General features: G+C 40.8%; 2 protein-coding genes across 2 annotated transcripts in view; both read right to left on the bottom strand.

The window, feature by feature from the left end:
* LOC124280109 (mitofusin-2-like) overlaps positions 1–26,283 on the bottom strand; it is a 357,012-nt gene that overhangs the window by 218,386 nt on the left and 112,343 nt on the right. The gene's annotated exons all lie outside the window — the stretch shown is intronic.
* Positions 1–26,283, bottom strand: part of LOC124280112 (mitofusin-2-like) — a 115,739-nt gene that overhangs the window by 17,814 nt on the left and 71,642 nt on the right. The window contains exon 7 of the mRNA XM_046716003.1: positions 20,627–20,780. Coding sequence (XP_046571959.1) covers positions 20,627–20,780 — 154 coding nt within the window. The remainder of the gene's footprint in view (positions 1–20,626; positions 20,781–26,283) is intronic.

A 26,283-nucleotide genomic window follows, 5' to 3' on the forward strand; every position in this document is an offset into this window, starting at 1 on the left:
CTTGTTAAATTGCTAGTATAAACTCCTTAGAGTTTGTTAGCTAAATTACTTTAAGATATAAACATAGTACTAAGCTTAAGATATACTTAAGCTAATTATATAATAGCAAAACTCTTTAGAGTTTGTTAGCTAATATACTTATATGATATAGACATAGTGCTGAGCTTAAGATATGAATAAGCTTTAGCTACATATATAATAGCAAACTCTGTAGAGTTTGTTAGCTAATATATTTTTACAATATGAGTATAGTACTGTGCTTAAGATATAATTAACTTAAGCTACATATACAATAGCCAAAACCTCTGTAGAGTTTATTAGCTAATAGACTTATATTGTAACCATAGTATTAAGCTTAAGATATGATTAAACTTAAGCTAAATGTATATAGCAAAAAACTCCTTAGAGTTTATTAACTAATATACTTTTTATGTTAAAAAACATAGTACTGAGCTTAAGATATGATTAAACTTAAGCTATATATATAAAAGCAAAACTCCGTAGAGTTTGTTAGCTAATACATTTTATAATGTAACCATACTGCTTAAGATATGATGAACTTAAGCTAATTATATAATAGCAAAAAACCCTTTAGAGTTTGTTAGCTAAATTACTTTAAGATATAAACATAGTACTAAGCTTAAGATATACTTAAGCTAATTATATAATAGCAAAACTCTTTAGAGTTTGTTAGCTAATATACTTATATGATATAGACATAGTGCTGAGCTTAAGATATGAATAAGCTTTAGCTACATATATAATAGCAAACTCTGTAGAGTTTGTTAGCTAATATATTTTTACAATATGAGTATAGTACTGTGCTTAAGATATAATTAACTTAAGCTACATATACAATAGCCAAAACCTCTGTAGAGTTTATTAGCTAATAGACTTATATTGTAACCATAGTATTAAGCTTAAGATATGATTAAACTTAAGCTAAATGTATATAGCAAAAAACTCCTTAGAGTTTATTAACTAATATACTTTTTATGTTAAAAAACATAGTACTGAGCTTAAGATATGATTAAACTTAAGCTATATATATAAAAGCAAAACTCCGTAGAGTTTGTTAGCTAATACATTTTATAATGTAACCATACTGCTTAAGATATGATGAACTTAAGCTAATTATATAATAGCAAAAAACCCTTTAGAGTTTGTTAGCTAGAATACTTATATGATATAAACCTAGTATTGAGCTTAAGATATGAAGGAAAACCTTAAGCTAAATATATAATAGCAAAAAGCCTTTTAGAGTTTTGTTAGCTAATATACTTATATGATATAAACATAGTATTGAGCTTAAGATATGAAGGAAACCTTAAGCTACATATATAATAGCAAAACACTCCGTAGAGTTTGTTAGCTAATACATGTTATAATGTAACCATAAAGCTTAAAATATGATGAAACTTAAGCCAAATATATAATAGCAAAACTCTTTTAGAGTTTGATAGCTAATATACCTATATGATATAAACATAGTACTGCGCTTAAGATATGAATAAGCTTAAGTTACATATATAATAGCAAAAACTCCGTAGAGTTTGTTAGCTAATACATGTTATAATGTAACCATAATGCTTAAGATATGATGAAACTTAAGCCAATTAGCAAAAAAACTCTTTAGAGTTTGTTAGCTAATATACTTATATGATATAAACATAGTACTGAGCTTAAGATATGAATAAGCTTAAGCTACCTATATAATAGCAAAAACTCCGTAGAGTTTGTAAGCTAATATATTTTTACAATATGTGTATAGTACTATGCTTAAGATATAATTAACTTAAGCTACGTATATAATAGCCAAAAACTCTGTAGAGTTTATTAGCTAATGCATTTATAATGCAACCATAGTACTACACTTAAGATATGATTAACTTAAGGTAAATATATAATAACAAACTCTGTAGAGTTGTTAACTTATATATTGTATGATGTAATAATCATAGTACTGTGATGATAAAAAAGAACTTAAGCAAATTATATATAGCATGTAGCTATTTAGTACTGTTATAAGATAAGTAGAAATCTGTAAGATTGACTTATCTTCTCCGAGGAACTGTCAACTGTTGTGCGAGGACCCTGGAACCGAATTGGTGGATACCTGAGACGTCCTTGACGGTGATATCTCTCAGATAATGGTTGGCAACCACCATATCGGATCTCCAGAAATAACCCCCTCCATAATTTCAAATAACATTTGTGTAGATCAATTGTAGAAGTTAGCGCTCTAATATCATGAGTATTAGAAGCTCATGGAGGGTCGGATCGGGTCCATCAGTCTTGTAGGCACATAGTATGACAGTTCTGATCCAAGGAGATGGTAGTACATGAGACTTCAGTCTGCGTAACTTGAATATAGAGGAAATAATCTGATGCATTTTTCCCTCCTGTTTGGTTCGGTGGAGATAAATTTACAGTGCTCTTGCTGGCCATCGTGATAGAATCATCGTATCATGAAGTCCAAGTATGTCATCCAGGCGTGTTCATAAACCTCACTTGTGAGGTGTTGGAGCACTATATACAGATCCCGAAGTTGGAGCGTGAAACTTCCGTTTTAATCCTCCAATCAGAAAGCTTAAGTAGGTTTACTAACCATCTAGTTGTGTTAGTAGTTTGATGATGAAATTCAGTTGTAGACTGAGACGCTGTGGATTTAGATCCACTTGTATTCCGTCGTCTAGGTAAATTCGCTGCGAAGTCCTTGACGATGTAGGTGCACAACCAGGTGTGTCTGTCCTCGTTGAACTTTATGTAAAATCGCCTGACTGCCGTGCCCTCGTCCTAACTTGACAGGGGAGGTCTCTAACCTGAAGAAAGCAGCCCAATCATGAAGGTTCAGATTAACTGGACTGTAAGGAGGCTTGCTCTTTCACTGATATATAGTTGTCACTTGTAACGCGAGTCTTGAACTGTGAACTAAGACCGACCTCTGCGTAGGTCGTTGTCCATCGCGGTCCAATCAGAACAAGGCATTTTGATTCTGTAGAATACCCGCGCTGTGATGTCACCGGTGTAGCAGGAAAAAACCTTGTATAAAATCTTGCCCTCGTTTATATTAGCATAATCGTCGGTCTTCACCGTAGCTTTCCGAAGTTACCCGAGTGACCACGTGTTTCGAGGGTTAATGGTAAACGCGCGAAACCTCCGGCGCGAAATACCTCGCTCTGTAATATTAATGCTGGGTAGGTTATTTTCCTGGCTGTCGTGAAAGTAACTTCAGTTTTGAATATAATTCCGACTTCCTTATATAAAGGTACAATAAACTTGCAAGTTGTCAGCTTGTAGACTGTATACATGAATGTATCGTCATAATTGTAGAATTAAAGCTGAACTTGTTGTACATATTACTTCTCAGAAACGTTGACGATTATGAGTTATACTCGCTGTAACAGGCTGCTGTTCAATTTCGATATTGAATTGTCTGCAGATCTGCGTAATGGTCACGCATGTAGATAATCGTATCGTAGTGTGGGATAGCATATTCTAGCAATCTATACGGAAAGTTGATTTCTGTGAATATCTATGAAACGCCGTTGACTAATTAATATAGCGACGTTCTGTGTTGTAAATAGCCTGTGCAATTGTCTTCGCAGGCTTATAGACGGCATATGGCATACAGTTGATAGACACTTTATGCGATGTCTTGAACGGACTGACGAGTAGCTATATATGACGAGTGGCTAGTATATGGAGACCTTGGAGGATACTTCCTCGGTGAACGCCGGAGACTTCACGAAGCTCTCGAAGTATCCTTCTAGATCTTCTGGGTGAAGCAGACTTGGAGCTTACTTAGCCTTCGCGACCTTCGCGAAGGTATCGAGTCAGAGCCCGATCAGTATATATATATGTAATTTTTAGAGAGTAAAATTGATATTTTATACTTATCCTGACTCATGCTTGCTTCGTGAACGACCTCTGTGTTCAACAGGATGTGGGGTCGGCTGGCGCTACTCCTCCGTGGACGTCCCTTGTAACTGGTGAGGCTCTAGTTCCTTCAAGGAGGCGCCTGGGACTTCTAATCGAAGTGTCTAGAGTCCGATCAATATATGAGCGTTAGCTTCATACAGGGTGTGGTTCTTGCTGGTTCTGCATAAGTAGAGCCGAGTAGATCATCCTATCATCTTCAGAAGTCGTGTCACGAAATCTGGTGATAAGAATCTCATTGATCGTTCTAGATCTATTAAGGCCAAAGAACATACGCCTCTGGCGTTTGAACTTAAATGCCTTTATGGTAGGCTGTGTCCACATTCTGTGGCACCGCAGCAATCGGGTCGATCGGAGGTAGGGTGACGACGTCTACATCGTCTTCCTTCATCAGGTATGTCTGCGCTGAGTTGCCACTCTTGGACGGTGAAGATAAATCTAGGTTGTTTACCATCCACTATCTTATCTCAGCGTCTGAGAAGATGATGTCTCCATCATCTTCTGTACCAGCATCGGTGATGAGAGGTTGATGCTCTTCTGATGGTGACCTGTGTGCTGCTATCTCTATGTCGGGTGACGCTGCCGACTTGTGTGGTGACCTGCGAGGTGATCGACGCGTGGTGATGTATGCGTGGAGATCGATGCGTGGTGAACGGCGTGGAGATCGTCTAGGTGATCTGGCGTCTATGGGATGACCTTGAGTCCGCGCATCTGAGGATGAGGCCGAGGACGGCGACGATCTTCTCTCCGTCTTCGCGAAAGCCTTCGCGAAGACTGTACATCTGGGTCCGCCTTCCGAGGTGGTCTGTGACTTCCTTCGAAGGCTGCTTCGTCGTGGCTGCTACGCTGACTGGGGTGCCTCTGGGGTGTTGTCTGCGTTGCTCAGGCCCTGGGCTGGCTGCTTCTCCCGTCTGTAGTGGCCCTCCATCATGGTCATGATCTGCGCAACAGCTCGTCTGGGATGGTCTGCGACGAAGTGGTCGGTGCCCCTCTCGCGATGACAGCTGCTGAGCCCTCAGGGAAGTCGTCTGACATCAGTGTAGAGACATCAGGCTGCATGGCGATCTCTGCTGATGTCACTGGTCGCTTCTTGTGGCGTGCACGCGGGGATGATGATCGGTTGATCATCGTAGAGGCCCAGTTCAGCGGCTGGAACAATCTCGGTTGAGAAAGTCCTAGTAGACTTCGTTGATTTCCCCTCAGAGGTCGACGCTGCCCTGGGGGTGCGAAGTCTGCGTTGAGTGTTGGTAGCGACGGGACCCTCAGGAAGATCATCGAATATCAGCGTTAGTACATCAGGCTGCATGTTGATCTGCGCTGACATCACTGTTGCCGACATCGGTCATTCTTTGATGTACATCAGGTATGATGATCGGCTGATCATCATACAGGCCCAAATCTGCGACGGGAACAATCTCGGCTGAGAAAGTTCTAGTAGACTTCGTTGATTTCCCCTCAGAGGTCGACGCTGCCCTGGGGGTGTGAAGTCTGCGTTGAGATGCAGTAGAAGCCCTCTAGTCTTCGGCTGCGACGATGGGATGTCTGGGGAAGCAGGACGCTTCTTGGAGGCGGCGGACTACGTCCCACGCCTCTCCACCACTCTAGCGGAATACCAGACGGGAGGGGGGTCGACCAACAGCAGTAGACTGGCGAGGGTTCAGGTGTATCAGTCATGGCTAGACTCTGCATACGTGACCTATCTGCTGCGCGTCTCAAACATAAAGTAATTATTTATTAAAGGCAGAATTGGATAAATTAGTACCGCAACTGCCACGTGAATAAAATGAACATGGCGCAGTACAGCTAGGGCATATTAAATGCGGATCAGCAGCAGAATAAAAAACGTAATCTGCAACAGTACAGAATTTTCATCAACGTAATCCACAGAACAAACATGGCGTCCCGTGAATAAACAGTAGAAACACGACTAAATATCAATATATAATTGTTGAAGGATACTAGCTAAACCTCTATAGATGTCTATACGAGGTAACTAACTAAATATAATCAAAGGATATAGTGTGTCGGGAGACACAGGCGCTCTCACGTCCAGCTCACTGGGCGAAGAAGGAGAGAGTGAGGCACATGGGTAGAGGTGGCGCCCTCGTTCCCGCGCTTGTGGAAGGGAGGTAACTCGTGATGTACTAATTAGTGATTTTACATTGAAGGGAGCTTCAATTAGGGAGATACAAGTGTTCCACTATGTTCGCAAGAAGAAGAAGACAAGCAAAAAGAGCATGAGTCAGGATAAGGAAAAATAATGCCTTTGTGTTTGTCAGTGCAGCGATCTCGATGTACCGACTATAGTAGTCAACAACTAGCAAGTATTCATGCCCATTGAAGTGGAAGAGATCTGTTGCCACCATTTTCCAAGGAAGACTTGGAATATCTGTGGGAATCATAGGCTCTTTGCTTGGCGTCATTCGATATTGTTGACAAACACTGCACAGATCTACCATCCTCTCAATGTCACTGGACATCCAAGGCCAGTACAGAAGATCCCTGGCACGATCTTTGCACTTTTGCATACCCATGTGACCTGTATGAATTCTCTCCAACATCTGCTCTCTCATTACAGTGGGAATAATTACTTTTCTCCCTTTGAACAGAATTCCTTCAACATGACTAAATTCGTCACGAAATGTGCAATAGTCACGGGTTTCTGAGACACATTCCTTGACCGATGTAGGCCATCCATTGTGGATATACTTTGCTACTGCTTGTAGCGATGTATCCTGACTTGTTGCAGCTCTGATGTCGGACATCTTGTCATTGGAGATTGGCAGGTTGGATATGGCCATGTGTACATATGCTTGTACATCGTCATCTAGCGAGTTAATGTTGAGCAGTTTGTCTGTCTCTTTAAAGTGTCTCGATAGCATATCTGCCACTGGGATCTCCTTCCCAGGTGTGTACTGAACTGTCAAGTCGTACATCTGTAGACGAATACACATTCTTTGCAGTCTCAGCGGAACAGCATGTAATGGTTTTTTAAATATTGTCTCAAGTGGTTTATGGTCGGAGATGACCTTGAAGCTTTTTCTAAAGAGGTAGTGGTGAAATTTTTCACACCCGAACACGATTGCCATCATTTCCTTTTCTATCTGTGCGTAATTACGCTGTGAATCTGTCATTGCCTTTGAGGCATATGCTACAGGTCCTTTCTCCTGTAACAACACGGCTCTAACGCCATTTTGTGATGCGTCGACCTGAAGGATCACATCTTTCTTTCGATCAAAATACTGCAGCACAGGCCCTGGTGACCTTGTGATGAGATCTTTTATCTCACGAAAAGCTCTGTCATGATTTGATGTCCAATCCCAGTGTGAGTCGTTTTTAATGAGCTCACGGAGGACATGTGTTTTCTCTGATAGAGATGGCGCATACTGGGCTAAGTAAGTAAACATACCCAGGTATCCTTCAAGCTCTTTCTTGCAGGTTGGTGTTTCCATTTGTCTCACCGCCTCAATCTTCTCTGGGTCTGGCTTCATGCCCTCAGAAGTAAGAAGCTCGCCAAAGAACTTGACTTCTGTTTGGCACAGTTGAAGTTTGTCAACATTTAGTTTGATACCCTTCTTGCTTGCTGTTTCCAGTGCTTCTTTCAGGTTCTCGTCATGCTCCTGAATAGTTCTGCCTGATATCAGAATGTCATCCACAATAGGGTGAGTGTCTTTCAGATCTTCAAATGCTTTGTCCATAAGTTTCTGGAACACTTCACTTGCACTTTTAATTCGAATGGTGTTTAGGGAAGCGATACCTACCAAACGGTGTGTTGAATGCTGTCAACAGTGATGACTTGTGGTCTAAGGGAATCTGCCAGTATGATGACTTAGCATCAAGGACTGTAAAGTACTTGTGCCCAGCTACTTTGCTTGTCACATCTTCTATTGTTGGCATTTTGTAATGTTCTCTGCGAACTGCTTTGTTAAGATCTGCAGGGTCCAGACACAAACGAATGTCACCCGAGGGCTTGGTGACTACCACCATTGAGTTTACCCACTGTGTCGGCTCATCAACCTTACATATTACGTGTAGGTTTTCCATACGCTGAAGTTCCGACTTGACTTTCTCTTCCATTGCTATAGGCAGCTTTCGCGGTGCATAAATAACAGGCGACACACTGTCATCCACCTGTATCCTGTACTGTGCTTTCATATGACCAAGTCCCTTGAATACATGTTCATATTCCTTGATCATGTCTTCAGCTTTACTTGAATGACAGCTTCTCTTGGCTTCTACCGATAGTAGAACTTTTATGAGTTTCATGTCTTCACATGACTTCAGACTCAATATGGAAGGTCCTTCTTCACTCACAACAAAGAATTTGAGATTGTCACTCGTACCTCCATACGTACATTTCAGTCTAACAGTTCCACGAACATCCAGCCATCTACCTCCGTACGCATGTAATTTTGAGCTTGCTTTCTCCAGCAGTCCTAGAGTGTCAGCATAATTGTTGTAGTCACTTTCTGAAAGAATGTTTACTTGTGCACCAGTGTCATGTTTCATGCTGATGGAATGATGATCATTCACTACTATATCTGCGAAAACTTCTGTTCTGTCAGCTTCATCAACTGCGTCCACATTGTTGTTGATACTACCAATGAAAAAATCATCCTCGACGTCTTCTTCTACAGCATGAACTTTAGAATAAGGATTGCGTTTGTTGTTTTTTCTGGAATATGTCTGTTTATCAGAATTCCCGGGAGGTGGCCCATGTGACGACTTGTATCCGCATGCTGACGCAAAGTGGTTCATCTTATGACAGTTGAAACATTCCGCACCTTCGGCTGGACATTTGTCTGTCCTGGCATGTTGCATAGCACATTTCGGGCAATGTGGTTGTAGGTTCTCACGTCTACCATAGTTCTGTCTTCTATTCACTTGTGTTGGGGGTCTAGAGTTTTTTTCTGATTTCTTCTGTGCTACGTGATGAACCTGGGATTCTGCACTAATTTCTTTCATTTGTTTCTTGCTAACTTCTACACCTCTGGCGATTGTGAGTGCTTTTGTCAGATCAAGATCATGTTCTTGGAGTAAACGTTCTTGAATTTGTTTACAGTTAGTCCCACACACAATTCTGTCTCTGATCATATCCTCAGAAATGAGACCAAAAGCACAGTCTTTAGCCAATGTTCTTAAATCTGTGAGATACTGATCAACTGATTCATTTGGGGCCTGATTTCTTGTATAGAATCTGTATCTGTTGATGGTGACATTTTGTCTAGGTACACAGTGTGCTTCAAACCTTTCCATCAAGGTTTTCACTTTTCCTTTTTCACCTTCCCCAATTGTCCATGTATTGTAAGTATCATGACCATCCTGACCAATGTATAGCAGAAAATAGCTAAATTTTTCACTGTCTTGCTTGTTTGTAAGAGGGCCATCAAACAATAGTTGAATTGTCTGTTTCCATTTCTTCCAATTTTCCGCCAAATTATTTGACTCAAAGTTCAGAGGGTGAATGTCTATTTTAGTTGCCATTTTCACTTTAAACACTCACATTTGAGAGAATCCCACTTCTGACACCATGTTTCATCTTCATTAAGTTAGGATGGCTTGTGAACACAAAGATCACACATGGATTGAACATCATCAATTTATTTGACCGGTAGCCATGTTGTGTACATCAGTGACGTTCTTTTTACACAAAAGTTGTACAGGCACCCAAAGAAGGAATCAGATTAAGGATGTATATAAAAGTTGGAATGGTTATGACTAAATCGGAATATGATTCTTAAGTACCATACATTACAAGCCCCATCACTACTCAACACCTGGAAGCCCTCGCTGATTGCCCACTCCCTGTGCCGAGACTAATTAGTACTAGTCACACCTGATTTCCCTGGCAGGTTTCGGGGATCACAGGAAACTGTCTAGTCGTACAAACAAGTCCTGATTGTTTAATTGTGTCGTAAAGATATATGTTGAAAGAAATCAGGTGTGAATACATGTCGTGTATTGCAAGCTTTATGTAATTTTATTGCAAGTTTCTCTTGTAGACCTCTTGTCGGCTTGTACATTTATATTTTATCACAATATGCAAACACAGGTATTCTTTGTAAGTAACAGATGAGACACACGTTAACAAATTCTCTCTCTTATATCACTGTGTGAGGTTTAAATTTACAAAACATCTATAACAATGACATACTGTAAAGAAGAATTTACTTTCATACTTTATAATCTTCGACGAAAATAGCAGTTTTGCCGATACATTTCTAGTGTTTACGAATTATTTTAATGAAAGTACTATAACGCTAGTCTGTGACTAGCACAAAGCACATTCATAGCATTGCACTTTATTTCATACAGATTTAATGCAGAAAACATACGTGACCATACAAACATACATATACAAAATGTATACTACATATTCCTTTCCTAGACATAAAACAAAGAGTCACGTGATAGGGCATCATCAAATTTCCCGAATAGCACGTTCGGTATCTCAACTCTTCAATATAGTGGCTGGTCATATGTTATCTGCGACCAATCATATCATGAGATACCTGTCACAGAGGAAAGGACAGGTGACGGTGCGTGGGCGTAATTTCTGAAGAGCACGTTTGGTCACTCAGCAGCTTGGATAGAGATTGGTTATTGGCTATATCCTTGACCAGTCGATATGCTGGGTTTCGGCTTTATCAACTCAAGCTATCATGTAACAGTTTGTGTATTGTAAACATACACACTGGAATCTCAACTGTTCAGTATAGTGGCTGGTCGTATGTTATCTGCGACCAATCGTATCATGAGATACCTGTCACAGAGGAAAGGACAGGTGACGGGTGTGGGCGAAATTTCTGAAGAGCACGTTTGGTCACCCAGCAGCTTGGATAGAGATTGGTTATTGGCTATATCCTTGACCAGTCGATATGCTGGGTTTCGGCTTTATCAACTCAAGCTATCATGTAATAGTTTGTGTATTGTAAACATACACACTGGTAACGATGTATGAAATACACACATAAGACAAATAGGAGTAGATAGTAAGTTTGGCGAGTTTATTTTTCCTCATTTTAGTGTTTTTCGACAAGTAAAACAAAGCGATTGAAATCCAACCACTGAGTAGAGGTAGTATTTATTTTCATATACATTTTATGCACACAACTAGTACATAAAACATAATGGTTTGCTGTACATGTAAATATAATCTTCACCTTGATGCGAATGACTATCCAAACTAGAGTACACACATTACAGAATTCACGAGGTGACACTATACTGAATTATTATAGTGTATAAACTTCAGAAGTTGACACCCCACCCCAATATTTATGAAGGTGGGCTTGCCTATATCTTTACTGAATGCAAACGAGGTTCATAAGATTACAGATGTGCATGCATGTATAAACATCACAGAGAGGGGCGTGACTCCATAAAGCAAGATGTCCAATGATATAACAGCGCATCTGTTTATTTTACACTTGTCACGGGACAAACCTTTCAACAAGGACGTAACTACATATGCATTCTACCGGAGGCTGTTATTTCAAGGTCGAAAGAGGCGTTCAATTATCTCATTACTGTAATCTGCTTGAATGATTATACGCATGTGTATTGATACCGTAACTGATATACTATCCAGCTTTTATTGACGATGGATCAATAGAGATTGAGTTGATAGATACACGTGATAATTGCACCGGATTTGATAATTACACAGATCAAATACAAACGTTTTACAGAATGCTCATGTAAATTGCATAGAAAACTGACAATTCAAATCAACATGAAACTTTCTACAGCTTGAACAAAAACGCTTGAAATACCTTTGTATGGCTTACATGTAATAACTTACGATATTACTTCTGTCCATGTGTGACAATGTTTTGAATTACCGACTTACTGTCTTTTGTAACAAACGTAGTAAAACATTTCATTGTTGTAATAACACTGACATGTATATATGTATTCGATGCAAAGGCGCAGCTTATCACTTTATATTCACTTAGGTAACATTACGAACTTTAGATTATGGAAAACAACTAGCTACAATTCAGTAAACTTCAAATTAGTAAGTTCAATTATGTTTAATCTATTCGAGCTTGGATGTATAATTACTTGTGTTTATACATTATGTTTCAGTATATGAAACATGACAACGTAATGATGCCGAAAAAGTAAATTGTGTTTGAATTCTTTGTATATCCTTGAAATTTCGTATATTGTTTCCTATTTATTAGGTAGTTGAAGGAAATATAACTTTTAGTAACCTCTAAACCATTACATCTAATTTAATCAAGGTGCATACGAAGTATTTTAGTACCCATTCCCAAGGAAGAGTACCAGGCACTTACCTCTGTAAAAACATCATAATCCCCTTTCTCGCCGACATGCGTTCATTTGCCAAACGCTGTACAAGCCTATGATAATGATTAGCAATTGTTGTCAAAACACTTTAAATACTTCTTCTGATTGATACTTAAGGTGGGATCTCTCATAATAAAAACTAACATTTGCTCAGTACTGCTAAATTGGTTGAAATAATAGGTACAGTGCGATATTTAAAAGTACAACACACATGTGCGTCTCTCGCTGAATAAGAGGTGCTTTCTGTTGACGACTGTATGTGGCTCTCGCTGTGAGAAACTGCTAATTACCTGCCCCATAAACACGTCACTCGCTGTGAGGAGCTGATTAATTTGCCCCATATATGCGTCTCTCGGCCTTAATGAGTTAAATATGCAAATGTTTTCCCTAGTAGGATTAGAACCGCATCTTTCAGAGCCGGGATGACGCCACCGGGCCGACAAAGAGCGAGGGTTGAATTATCTATTTATAGTTAGGCCTACTGTCATTCAATTGATTTTACTAGCGCTTCAGTTACTGTTATGTAGCTTCATTGCATGATCATCTAATTATCCATCATCCCTCGACCATCGGGTGGAGAGTAGCAGGCGCTAGTATTTTTTACTCGATCATTGGATGTCAATCTCAATGGCACATCATATTATCAATCTCAACTGGGTGGACTGGAGCACATAGTCACAGTACTTTGTCCAAGTTCACTGCACATTGCCGCAACTAGGTGTTTGCACGTATTCATGTGGCCACCATCTGGTCATATACCAGCGGATTTGTGGGTTGTTTTAAGTGCACAGGGTTGTGTACTGTACACTATAGCAAGCGGTGAACAGGTTCTTCTTAGTGATCAATATCACATGATGATTCAAGTATACTGAACAGCAAAAGAAACGCAAGTTTCGAAAAAATGAAATCTCATGTAGGTAAGCGTTCCTGTTTATGGAACGTTCATGGTAAAGTGACGTAATGATCCCATATGAGATGATGTCATGCAATTTGACGTCCATACGAAACATTCACACAAACACACCAACAGTGCAGCAAAACCATATTTTTAGCACATGCATCGAAGTTTATGGATGAAAAGCATGCATTTCACTCTGAGGTATCCTTTATAAAGGCTTGTGTAAAAAAACAGTTCAGTATTGACGCTAGGAGGTGTACACGCCACACAAACGATGCCTAGACTAACGACTGAGCAGAGGGGAATGGCTATTGGAAAATTACACAGAGGTAGCACTGCAACCGCTGTAGCTAGACAATTAGGCTGTCATCTGACCACCATTACACGACTTGCTTAACGTTATTTGCAAAGCGGGTTCCTGCTGATCGTCCCCGTACCGGACGACAACGAGTGACAACTTATGCGCAAGATCGGTTCAACCGGGTCACTCATCTAAGGAACCGACCTCAAGCAGCAACAGTAACAGCAGCCTTTGTTCTTGGGTCAAGGGGAGCAGTGACGATTAGGCGTCATCTTCGGGCTGCTGGAATCCACTGCCGAAGGCCATAAGTTGGGCCAATTTTGGCACGTCAACAACGCCAGCGACGTTTGCAGCCCTCACACAGCAAGGGTGTCGATGGATTATCTGGCCCAGAACAACATTAACGTCTCTTTCCCCGGATATGGCTCCCATTGAACATTCTGGGACGAAATTGGACGGAGGATTGCTGCAGGTAGACAGCCACTCACACTTGCACAGTTGGAATAGAGATTGGTGTTTGAGCGGAACCAGTTGCCTCAGGCATTCTTTCAGACTCTAGTGAACTCAATGAGGCCACGTTGCACGGCCTGTGTGCAAGCTCAAGGTGGCTATACGCGTTACTAAAGAGACTGTCACTTTTCGCATTCAGGGGTATCTCCATTTGACGGACTGTGATCAATTTGAACTTATTGCAATTCAATGTCAACAGCAACTTTTAGCTGTTACATTGACAGTGTTTTCTATAGAATAAATGATTAGACATAATTTGGGTTGTCTTCTATTTAAAAACTTGACAAAAAGCCAGACTTTTGCTGTTCAGTATATGATTCATCACTATATGAGACTGAATAAGTTTTCATCAGTGTCGGAGTCACTGGATTCTGAATAGGAGTTGGCCAGAGAGATGACGACTGGCTGAACTCGACCAATGTTGACGTCGGTACTCTCTCAATGGCAATAATGGCGAATGTCTCAGCGAACTTGTGAATCTACTAAACTTGTTACTCCGGTACCTCGGGTATCTGGATGGCGTCGGATCACTGTTGTCAACTCATTTTGGAAAGATTGAAACATTTTGGTTTTCACTTCACTTGCAACATGCTGTATCGGAAATGTGTTTACAATGTTATTAAAGTCTTCCTAATGTTCATACTTTGCATGAATTCTGAAATTCCAGTTTCTCCTATTGCTTCTCTGTTGGCCCAGCTAAACACTTTTCATGATAGCCTTCACATGAGATCAGACATAACCGTTTATAGAGTCTAGATACTGGTTCCCATTGTCGTATAGATGTTGCTATCCACACCAAAGCTCCCATGACGGCGTTGTTGTGGGCGTACGAGTCCAAGGAAGAAGCACATACCTGGTCTCTGTACGGCATCAATGGTAGAGAGTGTGAAGGTTCACCAGACTGCTGCGCCATCCTGTATGGTAGACCACACCATGAAGTCATAGAGCTTCGCGTACGTCGGATACTCCATTCCATTCCATCTTGTACTTGGCAATCGGCTCTCGCGAAGAGCAAGCTCCTTGTGGTGAGTGCTGGGTAATGCTAAAAGCTCTTCCCCCGTGTGGACCCGGGGTAGAATGCGCCCACAACACCCCATTGCTGGTCATAAGAGGCGACCAAATTGAGCAACCTGTTTGCCGTGGGTTGCGCCATTGTGTCAGTGGAGGGCATGAGTCCCAGGAATAGTGTTCCTTTGCCCAAAACACCACTTCAACCCTTACTTCACATACACGGGTGGTAGAATGGGCCTGGTTCTATCAATCAGCTGGTCATGCTAAGCCCTGTACATGTATAATTTTGCACACAAATTTAGAAACTATACTACCCATCAATAGTTTAGACTAGTCACTAGTGTAAATGTAGCCACTTCAGTCAACTGCTCTAAACTAGATTTTGCAAAATATTCCATATTGTTTGAAGGCACTGTTTACACATGAACTGATGTACTGTAAAACAAATTTGTAATGCTGAAAGGGTTATTGTCGTGAGTACAATACAAGCGAGTCCAGTAATCCTGTGCGTCCGGTAATTCTGCGCACCTGCAATAGCGTACTTCCGTATTAAGGTAAACATCGTCTGCTACCACATTTACGCTTGAAATAGAGACATTTCTACAAGGGACTGGCTTTTAATCACTAAAGGTAAGCAAAGCGAGCGTCCCAGCCATTTGTACGTCAATCTATTTTTGGATCTTAGGCAAAGCCTTGTCGTTTCAGAAAATCTAAGGAAGCCCAATTTCGCCCAAATTATTCGTTTTCAAATTTGGTAATTACATTGATGAAGTGATTTTTGAAAATAATCTGACCCTAATACGTTTACAAACTTCGGATCTCCAGCTGGATGTTATGCGCATCAGTTGCTGTGCAGAATTACCGGACAGCAAGCGATGTCGTCAGAACGCCAGTAAGGTCAACCGTATGGTATAATGCAACGTTAGAAGCTTATAGTCTTCAATAAAACTTATAAATATTTCTCGGTAAATATGATGCACACCAGCATGTTTAGTCACGTAAACCACAATAAATAAGAGACATTAGTTGCCGTGATGCGATCGATGTGCTTAGGTGCGCAGAATTACCGGACGTCACTGTAAATGATGAAAGTCAGTGAAAATTGGCGAATTCTTAACAAAATTTACACCAAAACACAGCTGTTCACGTGCACGATATTTGCACATACCTTTCAGTAATTTAATGCATTTCCCTCGTGCAATTCGTCTGCTGAAGGTTTACAGTTGGTTCCCCGATGTTAGTGGAGAAATTCATCTTGGATGTAACCATACACACACACGCACGCACGGACACACACCCACACACACATACATAACATATAGTGAGTGCTTTAAGTAAGTCTAAACTTTTGATGGGTAGTACATTTCAAATATGCTTGAACATATATTTACACTTAGATTGTATACTTCCAATTTAATAATTTATGATGCCCTATGAGGCCTGTGTCCAAAAAGGCAGTAGCTCATGGGCTAATCCGGTAGAATAATTATTTTTTTATTATTCTGCTTGAATATGTCTTCCGGGTATCCTTGGTGCTGCTCAGGTGCTTTGAATGTCAACAGTATGGACATGATGTAAATACTTGCACATTGTCTGTTGTGTGCTCACTGTGGTACGAAAACACACACAAGAAGATTGTAACCGTGATTTTCAAAAACAAACTGCTCAGGCAACCATTCATCATTCTCCAAAGAGTATCCGATTTGGAAAGAGCAAATGGAAATATAGAAGATAAAGTTTACCCAAAACAACTGGGAAAGAGGTCTGAACAGAAACATATGCTTCAGTAACCAAGAGTCAAGCCCTAAATTATCCAGATCGTCCAAAAGCTGCCAAACAAACCTGAATTAGGCCAAAAACGATTCTCCAAAGCTTTTATACCCAACACAATGTCTTCTCAAACTAAGAGCTCACTTCCTGATATGTCTCAAAAGCATTGAGTTATTTTCTGCTCAAAACTCATTCTTTCAGTCACGTTCAAAATCTCAATCGTCATCTACTATTCAACAAACTGTTAAAAACACAAATAAACCAAAGCCTAATTCTTTAAAAAAAAGCCCCCAAAGGGTCTGAAAACAGAATTCAGTCATTTAACAAATACGGATCACCTTAACGTGTCCGAAAACGTCCACTTCAGGGCACAAAGCTTGTCGAGTTGATCGCCAACAAATCCGTCGAAAAGATAGTTTTAATCCAATAGTATTGTACAGTGGAATTGCAGAGGACAGGAATAATTACAATGATTTACAGCTATTAGTCCACGCCATCAGCATTCTGTGTGCAAGAAACCTTATAAACAGACAGATGCCTTTGATCTGCGTCATGTTAATGCATATAATTATTTAACAGCTCCGGGTGATAGGGCCACTGGAGGATTTTCAATCCTAGTCAAACAAAATGTTGTCCATAGCCCTATTTCTCTTACTACTAATCTCCTAGCAGTTGCATTACACTTACATTACACGTTGCATTTACATTATGCTCTTAGTATTTCTCACCGTCTTCAACCCTTCAAACTCTATATGACCAACTACCAAAACCTTGTATTATTATGGGGAATTTAAATGGGGTGCTACAACTACTAATGCTAAAGGTAAACTATTGGAAGAGTTCTGCTCGGATAATGATTTATGCATATATACTGATGGTAAAAATTTAAGCTATTTTTGATAAATGATGGGATATATATAGGATTTAATGTAACTGGATGGAGACTTTTGCATGCTTGGTTTTGTATCTTGTACGAAGGAAATGTTAAGGAAACTGAAGTATGAGACAAAAGACAAAACTAACTAGCGTGGTGGTGTTTATTGAGAGCAAAACAAACAGTAAGTGAAAAATAACCAATTTCATCACTTTACAAGTTCGATGTGAATTGATGTGAAGGAAATATTTACGTTCGAAAGGAATAAAAAGAAATGGTGCTAGAAACAAACAGGTGAATGTCTCTAGCACTGTTTTTGTGTACAGGAAGTAATCAGTATTCAGTGTATCCTCCTCTGTGTTTGATGACAGATGCACACCTATTGGACATTGACCGAACCAACTTTTTAAGAAATTGCATTGGCAAATTGTTCCATTCATGGACTATGGCGTTTCTCAGCTGATTCAAGTTGTCAACAGGACTGTTACATCTGGTAATATTGCAGCCAATCTCACCCCAAACATGTTCTATGGGATTTGATCAATTCAAAAACTAAATATAATACATACAAATCCTTATTTACAGATGGGTCCAAGGATGGTGGCGCTTTTGCATGTGCCACTGTCATTGGATCCAGCACAATATCTTCTTGACTACCAAATAATAGCTCTATTTTCACAGCAGAAGCAAATGCCATACTAACAGCTCTTAAATATATTAATAAACATTGTAAATATAAACAATGCATCATCTTTTCCAATTCTCTTTCGTGCCTTTAGGCCATTTAAAACCTTTCCTGTAAACATCCACTTTTAATTGAAATTGTTGAATTGTATAATGAGCTTGCTACTGGCCAACGCGACATCGTCTTTTGTTGGTTACCCAGCCATGTTGGCATTTCTGGGAACACAATGGCTGATCTTGCTGCTAAGGCAGCACGCAACAAATCTGTGACACCAATTTTCATCCCATACTCCGATTACAAAGCTAGCATTAGAACCTACACCCGTGATCACCACATTTTTTAATCGTAGAATATTGTCATTTTAATTTGTGGCTAAATTTAAGCATAATCGTCAATGGCTGAAGGGATGGTGTAAATCCAGCTAGGGTGCATGCAAGTAGCAAAGGCACTGTAAGTCCCCATTGACCTTAGTTGTTCATATTTCATTGTATTGTCCAAAAACGTTTTCTACTAATAAATATATTCTGGTTAGTTTATTGTGAAAATCAAGTAATTAATCTGTCCTTCTTGACAGGTGTTATATATTATATGTATTTATTATGAATTTAGAGTGAGTGAGTGTGGTTTTACGCCGCTTTTAGCAATATTCCAGCAATATCACGGCGCGAAACACTAGAAATGGGCTTCACACATTGTACCCATGTGGGGATTTGGACCCGGATCTTCGGCATGACGAGCAAACGCGTTCACCATTAGGCTACCCCACCACCTATTATGTATTTAGAACATTGTTTTAGTCACGATATGGCTGAAATATTGCTGATGTGACTTTAAATCTTAACTCACTCACTCATTCAAAACTGACGTCAAACATCATGACGAATATATCGCTGTTACCTTCAGGTGTGCATGTAATTTGATCCACAGGAAAACTGTAGAGGAAATGGGGTTGCACAACAAAAATTACCTATCTTCCTATATGCGAGTGAAGCATAAACGAAGACTGTTCATTTCTTCTCTCTGTTGCGGAATCCTATTTGCGCTACAGTTTGCCTGTGTTTCATCATTATTATCTTACAATAATTACTTCACAACCAAGCCGATTTGCGCATAGCAACACTGCCACAAACATTCATCTCTCACATGAATACTGAGCAGCTGAAATACCCCATTTTTCAGATTTTCAGATCATATTTACGCAATTATTAGCTACATATTACAGAGCCCCAAGACAATGCCGGATATATAAGGATAACAAGAAGACAAAGTCATCAATATCCCCCGCAATGGCAAAATACTCTTTATGAATATGTCTACAAGTTATGATTATGTCAAATGTTTTGGCGTGTATATAGCTAAGTGGAAGGAGATTACTGAAAGGTTTCAAAGTTCTGGTCCAGAAAGGAGCACTAACACCAAATTCAGTTGAAGCCAAAATTGTTGCCATGGAAACACACAAAAAAACACCAAAAACATTTTATTCAGAAGTCCAAAACTACCAAAAGGCACCAGTTCACCACTAGACCTACCTTTGTATGAAATTTCTTGACGAAACAGTGAACAGTTTTTAAGCTCTGCTCCGGAAAAGAGCACTACCACCAATTTCAGTCTAAGTCAAACTTGTTGCCATGAAAACACAAAAATATTTATTCAGAAAGCCAAAACTACCAAAAGGCACCAATTCACCACAAGGTCTATCTATGTGCCAAGTTTGGTGAAGAAACATTGAACGGTTTTAGAGTTCTGCTCCGGAAAAGATCACAGCCACCAATGTCAGTCTAAATCGAACTTATGGCCACGGAAATGCAAATATTTTATTCAGAAATCCAAAACTACCAAAAGGCACCTGTTCACCACCAGATCTATCTATGTGCCAAGTTTGGTGAAGAATCATTGAACGCTTTTAGAGTTCTGCTCCGGAAAAGAGCACAACCACCAATTTCAGTCGAAGTTGAACTTGTTGCCATGGAAAACGCATTGCGGGGGATAAAAAACCCTGTACTCAACTGCCATCAACTGTTTGAAGTGACAGCCCCTCTCTATTTTTTTATCACTATCTGTGCACAGAATATCTCTGGCTCTTGGGTGTATTCTGACTTGATAGCTGTTTGAGCAGCATATCTTATGATTACAGTTCAGAGTGAGTCTGAGGGTAATTATCAGCCCTTCTTAACAAGACTTTAATTTGGAATTAAGTTCACGAGATAAATCCAAAGAAACCCTGTTATACTGGTTCAGATCCAGTCAGTAAGTGTAGAAAACAGGTTTATGTATTAACAGGATGTCAGTGTAGTGTCTACTGTGAAAATGACAACAGCTTACTGGGGACAGGCGTTTCTTTGTCCTGCTGCAGCCTGGAAACCAGGGCCTCACGAGCTGACACAAAGAACACTCGGTCCTCGGCTGTCTTCTTGTCAACCACCTTTAGCTCGTCCACTAAAAACGCAATACTCCTCTCCATGTGTTGCCTCCTCACCTACAAAGAGACGCATCATATTTTAATCCTGAGTAACATTGGCCTGTATTACTACTAAATGTTCAACACAGATACTCCGAGTGTCCAGTTTGAGGGTGCAAGAGACCAGGGGTCGTATTTCAAAAACTTCACAGAATAAAGAGTTACTCCTAAGTGTAGAAGATACTGAGAATTTCTTTCAGAATTTTCTTAAAGGGAAAGTGTACACGAAAAAATCACATTTTTCCCTTCTGTGAAACAAAATGGAATTTTGAATTAGTTAATATCAATAGATCTACTTGAAAATATACACTCATTGGTTTACAATGAAGGTATAACCCTCAACGTAAGTGCTTAAATGTTATGCCATTATGAGACCTTTGTTTGCCGCACTGAACAGGTCAGAGTTATCCCCCCATTGATTATGACGTAATTAGTGCCAATTGACTTTGACTGGTTTCCTGTCTAGTCCCAAAGCAAAATATATTAATACTGAAAATAATCACATGAAAAAAGTGTGTAAAATACGAAAGAAGCATTAGAACTGAAATTATAAGCAGCAGGCCGATTGATCATGCATATTTTCATTCATACACATGACATCACTATCGGGAAGCGACTTTCACTAAAAAGCGAGTTCACCGACACGAGTACACCGGATATTTGGAAGAAAACTTTCGTTCTTTCGTTCCATGCATGTTCTAAAACTAATGAGCAAGTGTATACAAGTGAGAGTGAGTGAGTGAGTGAAGATTTTAAGTCACATCGTCAGTATTTCAGCCATATCGTGACTGTATCAAGTTTCAAATTGAACATGTAATTTTTAGAGTAAAATTGATATTTTATACTTATCCTGACTCATGCTCTTTTGCTTGTCTTCTTCTTCTTGCGAACATAGTGGAAACACTTGTATCTCCTAATTGAAGCTCCCTTCAATGTATAATCACTAATTAATACTCACCATGACTTGCCTCCCTTTGTCCCAGCGCGGGAAAGGTGGCGCCACCCTCTGGCCACATGCTTCACTCTCTCCTTATTTTTCGAGCCCAACACTTGAATTTACGGGGAAATCCAAAGTGTTATGTGGGGAGGATGGGAGGGCTTACCTCATGAGTCAGGATAAGTATAAAATATCAATTTTACTCTAAAAATTACATATTTTTCCTTATCCTGACTCATGCTCTTTTGCTTGCAGTATCCGACGGAATCGGAGGTGGGAAAGAGTAGAGACTTTGGATTTACCAGATTAATTAGTGATTTATATATAAACTCTGTCAAAAAAGAAACGCAACCCCTGTATTTTAGAGATTTTGATCTGAAGTTTTAGGACGACACGGCATTTTTATTATTTAAGACAGAAGTCTGAAATTTGGCAGAATAATAACCCAGATGGGCATGTTTAAAATTGTCATTTCAAAAGTCATCTCACAGACACCAGTTTGTCACCAGGGGGGCGTCTTTCTCAGTATCTCGTATGAGCACCACGCGCTGCAGTCACTGCACGGCATCTCCTTGGACAAGAACGGATAAGACGCCGGATTCTTTCCTGGGGAATGGCTCTCCACTCCTCCTGCAGTGCAACGGCGAGCTGTTGCAGCGTCTGTGGCGGCGGCTGACGTTGACGTACGCGTCGATCCAGAGTATCCCACAGGTGTTCAATAGGGTTGAGGTCTGGTGATTTAGAGGGTCATGGCAAGACATTGACGTTGGAATTCTGCAGAAAGTTCATTGTTGCACGTGCAGTATGAGGCCGGGCGTTGTCCCGTTGAAAAATCTGTGTCTGTTGGTCAATAATCGGGAGAAGGTGAAGCTCTAACACGTGGTTGATGTAACGTTGGGCTGTCAGGTTCCCTGAAACGATCACCAAGTCTGATTTCTGGTTGTATGAGATGGTTCCCCAAACCATGACGCTTTCTCCGCCAAATCTGTCCACCTGTCGGACGCAGATGGGCGCAAAACGTTTATGACGTCTCCTATACAGACGCTGTCTTCCGTCGTGACGTTGCAAAAGAAAACGTGATTCATCAGAAAACCAGATTCGCCTCCAGTTTTGTAAAGTCCGTATCCTTACGTTGTTGCACCACCTGAGTCGTCGGCGTCGATGTAGGGGGCGTAGTACAGGTCCAACAACTGGTCTACAGGCACGTAAACCCGCTTCTTTCAGACGGTTCCTAATCGTTTGAGCTGACACTCTCCTCAAACCTGGTATTTGTGTGGCAGTCACGGTTGGTAGGGCATGCCGATTACGCAGGTGATGGACCCGGATGTACCGATCTTGAAGGGGGGTCGTGATTCTTGGCCTTCCACTTCTCGGGCGATCGTTGGTCAAATTGAAGTTGTTGTAGCGGCTCCAAAGTCGGGATATCGTTGTTTTGTGAACATTTAGGTGCCGTGCAACAGTTCCAAAACTTTCTCCGGCTTGAACACGACCAATGGCGATATTTCGGTCGGCAGCACTCAATCGTGGCATTTTTAACACAGCTTTTCGGCGACAAATGAATGAATATAATACGGAAGCACATGGGCTTTTATACACCCCTACATTAACTGCCATTTTCATGATTTGCATGTGTTTTTTTTGTGCGAAGTCACCATGAGGGTCATTTCATGCGTTGTGACGGAATAAGCAATAAAATACACTTATGCGTACAAATGCAGTTGTTTGGATGGTAATCTTCATTAATTACGTGTATCATTTCAATACATTCGAATAAAATTTAGTTTGGAAGCAATAACTTCATTCAAACGAATTTTTCATATCTGAGGACAGGGGTTGCGTTTCTTTTTTGACAGAGTTTATATATCTGTAATAACCCCCTGACGGGAACTTATAATGGCACTGATTGTAATCCTTTGCTATTATAACTATAATTTTATACACTGCCATAGATAAAAAAGGGGTATTACTATACAAAAAACATACTATGAACATAGCAATAAGTATATATACTACTCCAACATGGAGAAGTTATCCAAAAATGTACATAAATATCAGTACAGGGCTTAAGGTTAGACTTAAGCTAGGTATATCAATAGCCCTAACAACTCCGTAGAGTTTTAAGCTAGATAAAACATGTATAAATATACATAATAATCTCGTAAGACTATCTTATCGTCTACGAGGGACTGTCAACTGCTGTGCGAAGACCATAGGACCAAAATGGTGAATACCTGAGACGTCCTCGGTGGTGATATCTCTCAGATAGTGATTAGCAAACACCATGTCGGATTTCCAAAAACATCCCTCCATGATGGTATTTAGTGAGCAGTTACCGTGTAGCGCGAGCGTGGAAGCTAAGGCTCTGATTTCGTGAGGATTTGCTGCTCTTGGAGGGTCCAGTCCAGCCGCCTTGTAGGCGCGCAGTATGACAGTTCTAATCCATATAGGTATGGTGGTACGAGAGACCTCAGTCTGACTTGTCGCCGCTAAAGGGATGAATAATCGCTTGAGATGTCGGCGTCTTGGTTTGGAACGTCGTATATAGATTTTGAGAGCTCTGACTGGGCATAGAGATAAGTCCAACGTATCTTGAGATCCGAGAATCGAGGATAGTGCAGGGATATGGAATAATCTGTCTGGTTGACCTGGCAATTGATTCTTAGCGATAAAGTCCCATCGCAAACCCATGTGCACTGTGTTGTGATTGTCATCAAACTGAATCCTCTCGTAATCTAGTGCGTGAATTTCAGACATCCTGGCTGCCGTAGCTAGCGATAACAGGAAAACCGTTTTCTGTGTGAGAAGTTCAAAGTTCGTTGAATCTAACGGTTCATAACTTTCACTTGTGAGGTGTTGAAGCACTATATTTAGATCCCACGCTGGCGCGCAGAATTTCACTTTCTGATTGTTGAATCGAGTGGCGAATAGGTCTACTAGCGGCGCTCCTAAATGTTTGATAATCTGTGCGAAGATCCATACTGTCGGTGCCGGTAGGCGTGGCCGAGAGAGTGCGTCTGCTAGTACATTCTTGACTCCGGGAATGTGACATGCTCTGACATGTAGGTTGTGATCGTTGATTAGATCGAACAGTTGAAAGCATACAGTCAATAGGCTTGATGATCTCGTTAAGCCTTGTTTGTTCACATAATACGCCACTGTTGAGTTGTCGGTATGAATCATCAGATGTGCCTGTCGTAGAATGGTACTCCAATGACGTATGGCGTTGATTACCGCTTTCATCTCTAACATGTTTATATGGAGCTTGCTCTTGCTGATTCCATATGCCTGATGTCGTCCAGTTGGAGCGATGCGTCTACATAGAGATGGGTTTGGAATTCCGGCTCTGTTAAATAGATGCCTTCGCAGACATTCGACCTTCTGGTCCACCATAGTAGATGAGGTCTGAGGTGTACCGGTAGACTGAATGGTTGTAGATCGTCGAGATGAGCGTTGATGAAGACCTGTAATGGGCGTAACTGTAGCCTGCCTCTTAGTGTCAAGTCTTGGGCTGACGTGAGGAGACCCAATAGACTCTGCCATTGTCGTAGTGGTAACGGAGAGAGTAGCGCTGGTGGAATGGTCTGTTGGATCTTGAGCCAGCGGTCTTCTGGAACGACGATACGGTTGAGCGTCGTGATAAATCGAATGCCTTGAAACTGCAGATCTTGCGAAGGTACTAGGTCCGACTTGAGTAGATTTACTAACCATCCCAGCTGTGTTAGTAGCTTGATGATGTAGTTTAACTGTAGTTTGAGACGCTGTGGATCTTGATCTACTTGTATCCCGTCGTCGAGGTAAAACGCACCGCGTAGCCCTTGACGATGTAGGTAGGTGACGATGGGTTTCGTTACTCTTGTAAATAACCATGGGGCTGATGATATTCCGAATGGGAGTACTTTCCATTGGTAATGCAGCCCGTCCAGTGTAAATCGTAGGTATTTCTTGGATTTGGGATGTATCGGGATGTGTAGATACGCATCTTGTAGGTCTATACTGGCCATGTAATCCATGGGACGGATTAAGTGCCGTAACTGGGGTAGATGTATCATGTGAAACTTCGGTGGTTTGCGTAGATAATCTCTGTTGAACATGCTCATGTTGTAGATGAGTCTGTATTTCTCCTGGGAGTTTTTCTTGGGTACTAGGAAAACTGGGGAGTAGAAACCTGGTTCGATGTTTACATGATCTAGTACTTCTATGGCCTGCTTGTTCAGGAGGGAAGTAATGGCCTCTCTTAACTTTGGTAGTTGTTGTGTCTGGAAGTCGAACTTGTAAGGGTTGACTGTCAGCGGAGGCGTGGCCTTTAGTTGGATACGATATCCGTGATGAAGAATGTTGGAGACATATGGGTCTTGTAACATTCCCCAGTTCTCCCAGTATAGTTGAAGGCGTCCACCCACTTGTGACGGTTGTACTGGAACGGCTGGGGGTGGAAGACTCCAGTCGTTCCGAACCTGACTTTCAGCGTTTATAGTTGCGGGAACCTCTGGGTGCCCTGCCTCTTCCTGATCCTCCTCTGTAGTTGCCAAATGGGCGACGAAAAGAATCTCTTCCCCTGGAACTGGCTATCTTTTTATCCCGTGC

Source organism: Haliotis rubra, unplaced genomic scaffold (genome assembly GCF_003918875.1).
Source record: "Haliotis rubra isolate DU_JTF1 unplaced genomic scaffold, ASM391887v1 Scf260, whole genome shotgun sequence".
Classification (NCBI taxonomy): domain Eukaryota; kingdom Metazoa; phylum Mollusca; class Gastropoda; order Lepetellida; family Haliotidae; genus Haliotis; species Haliotis rubra.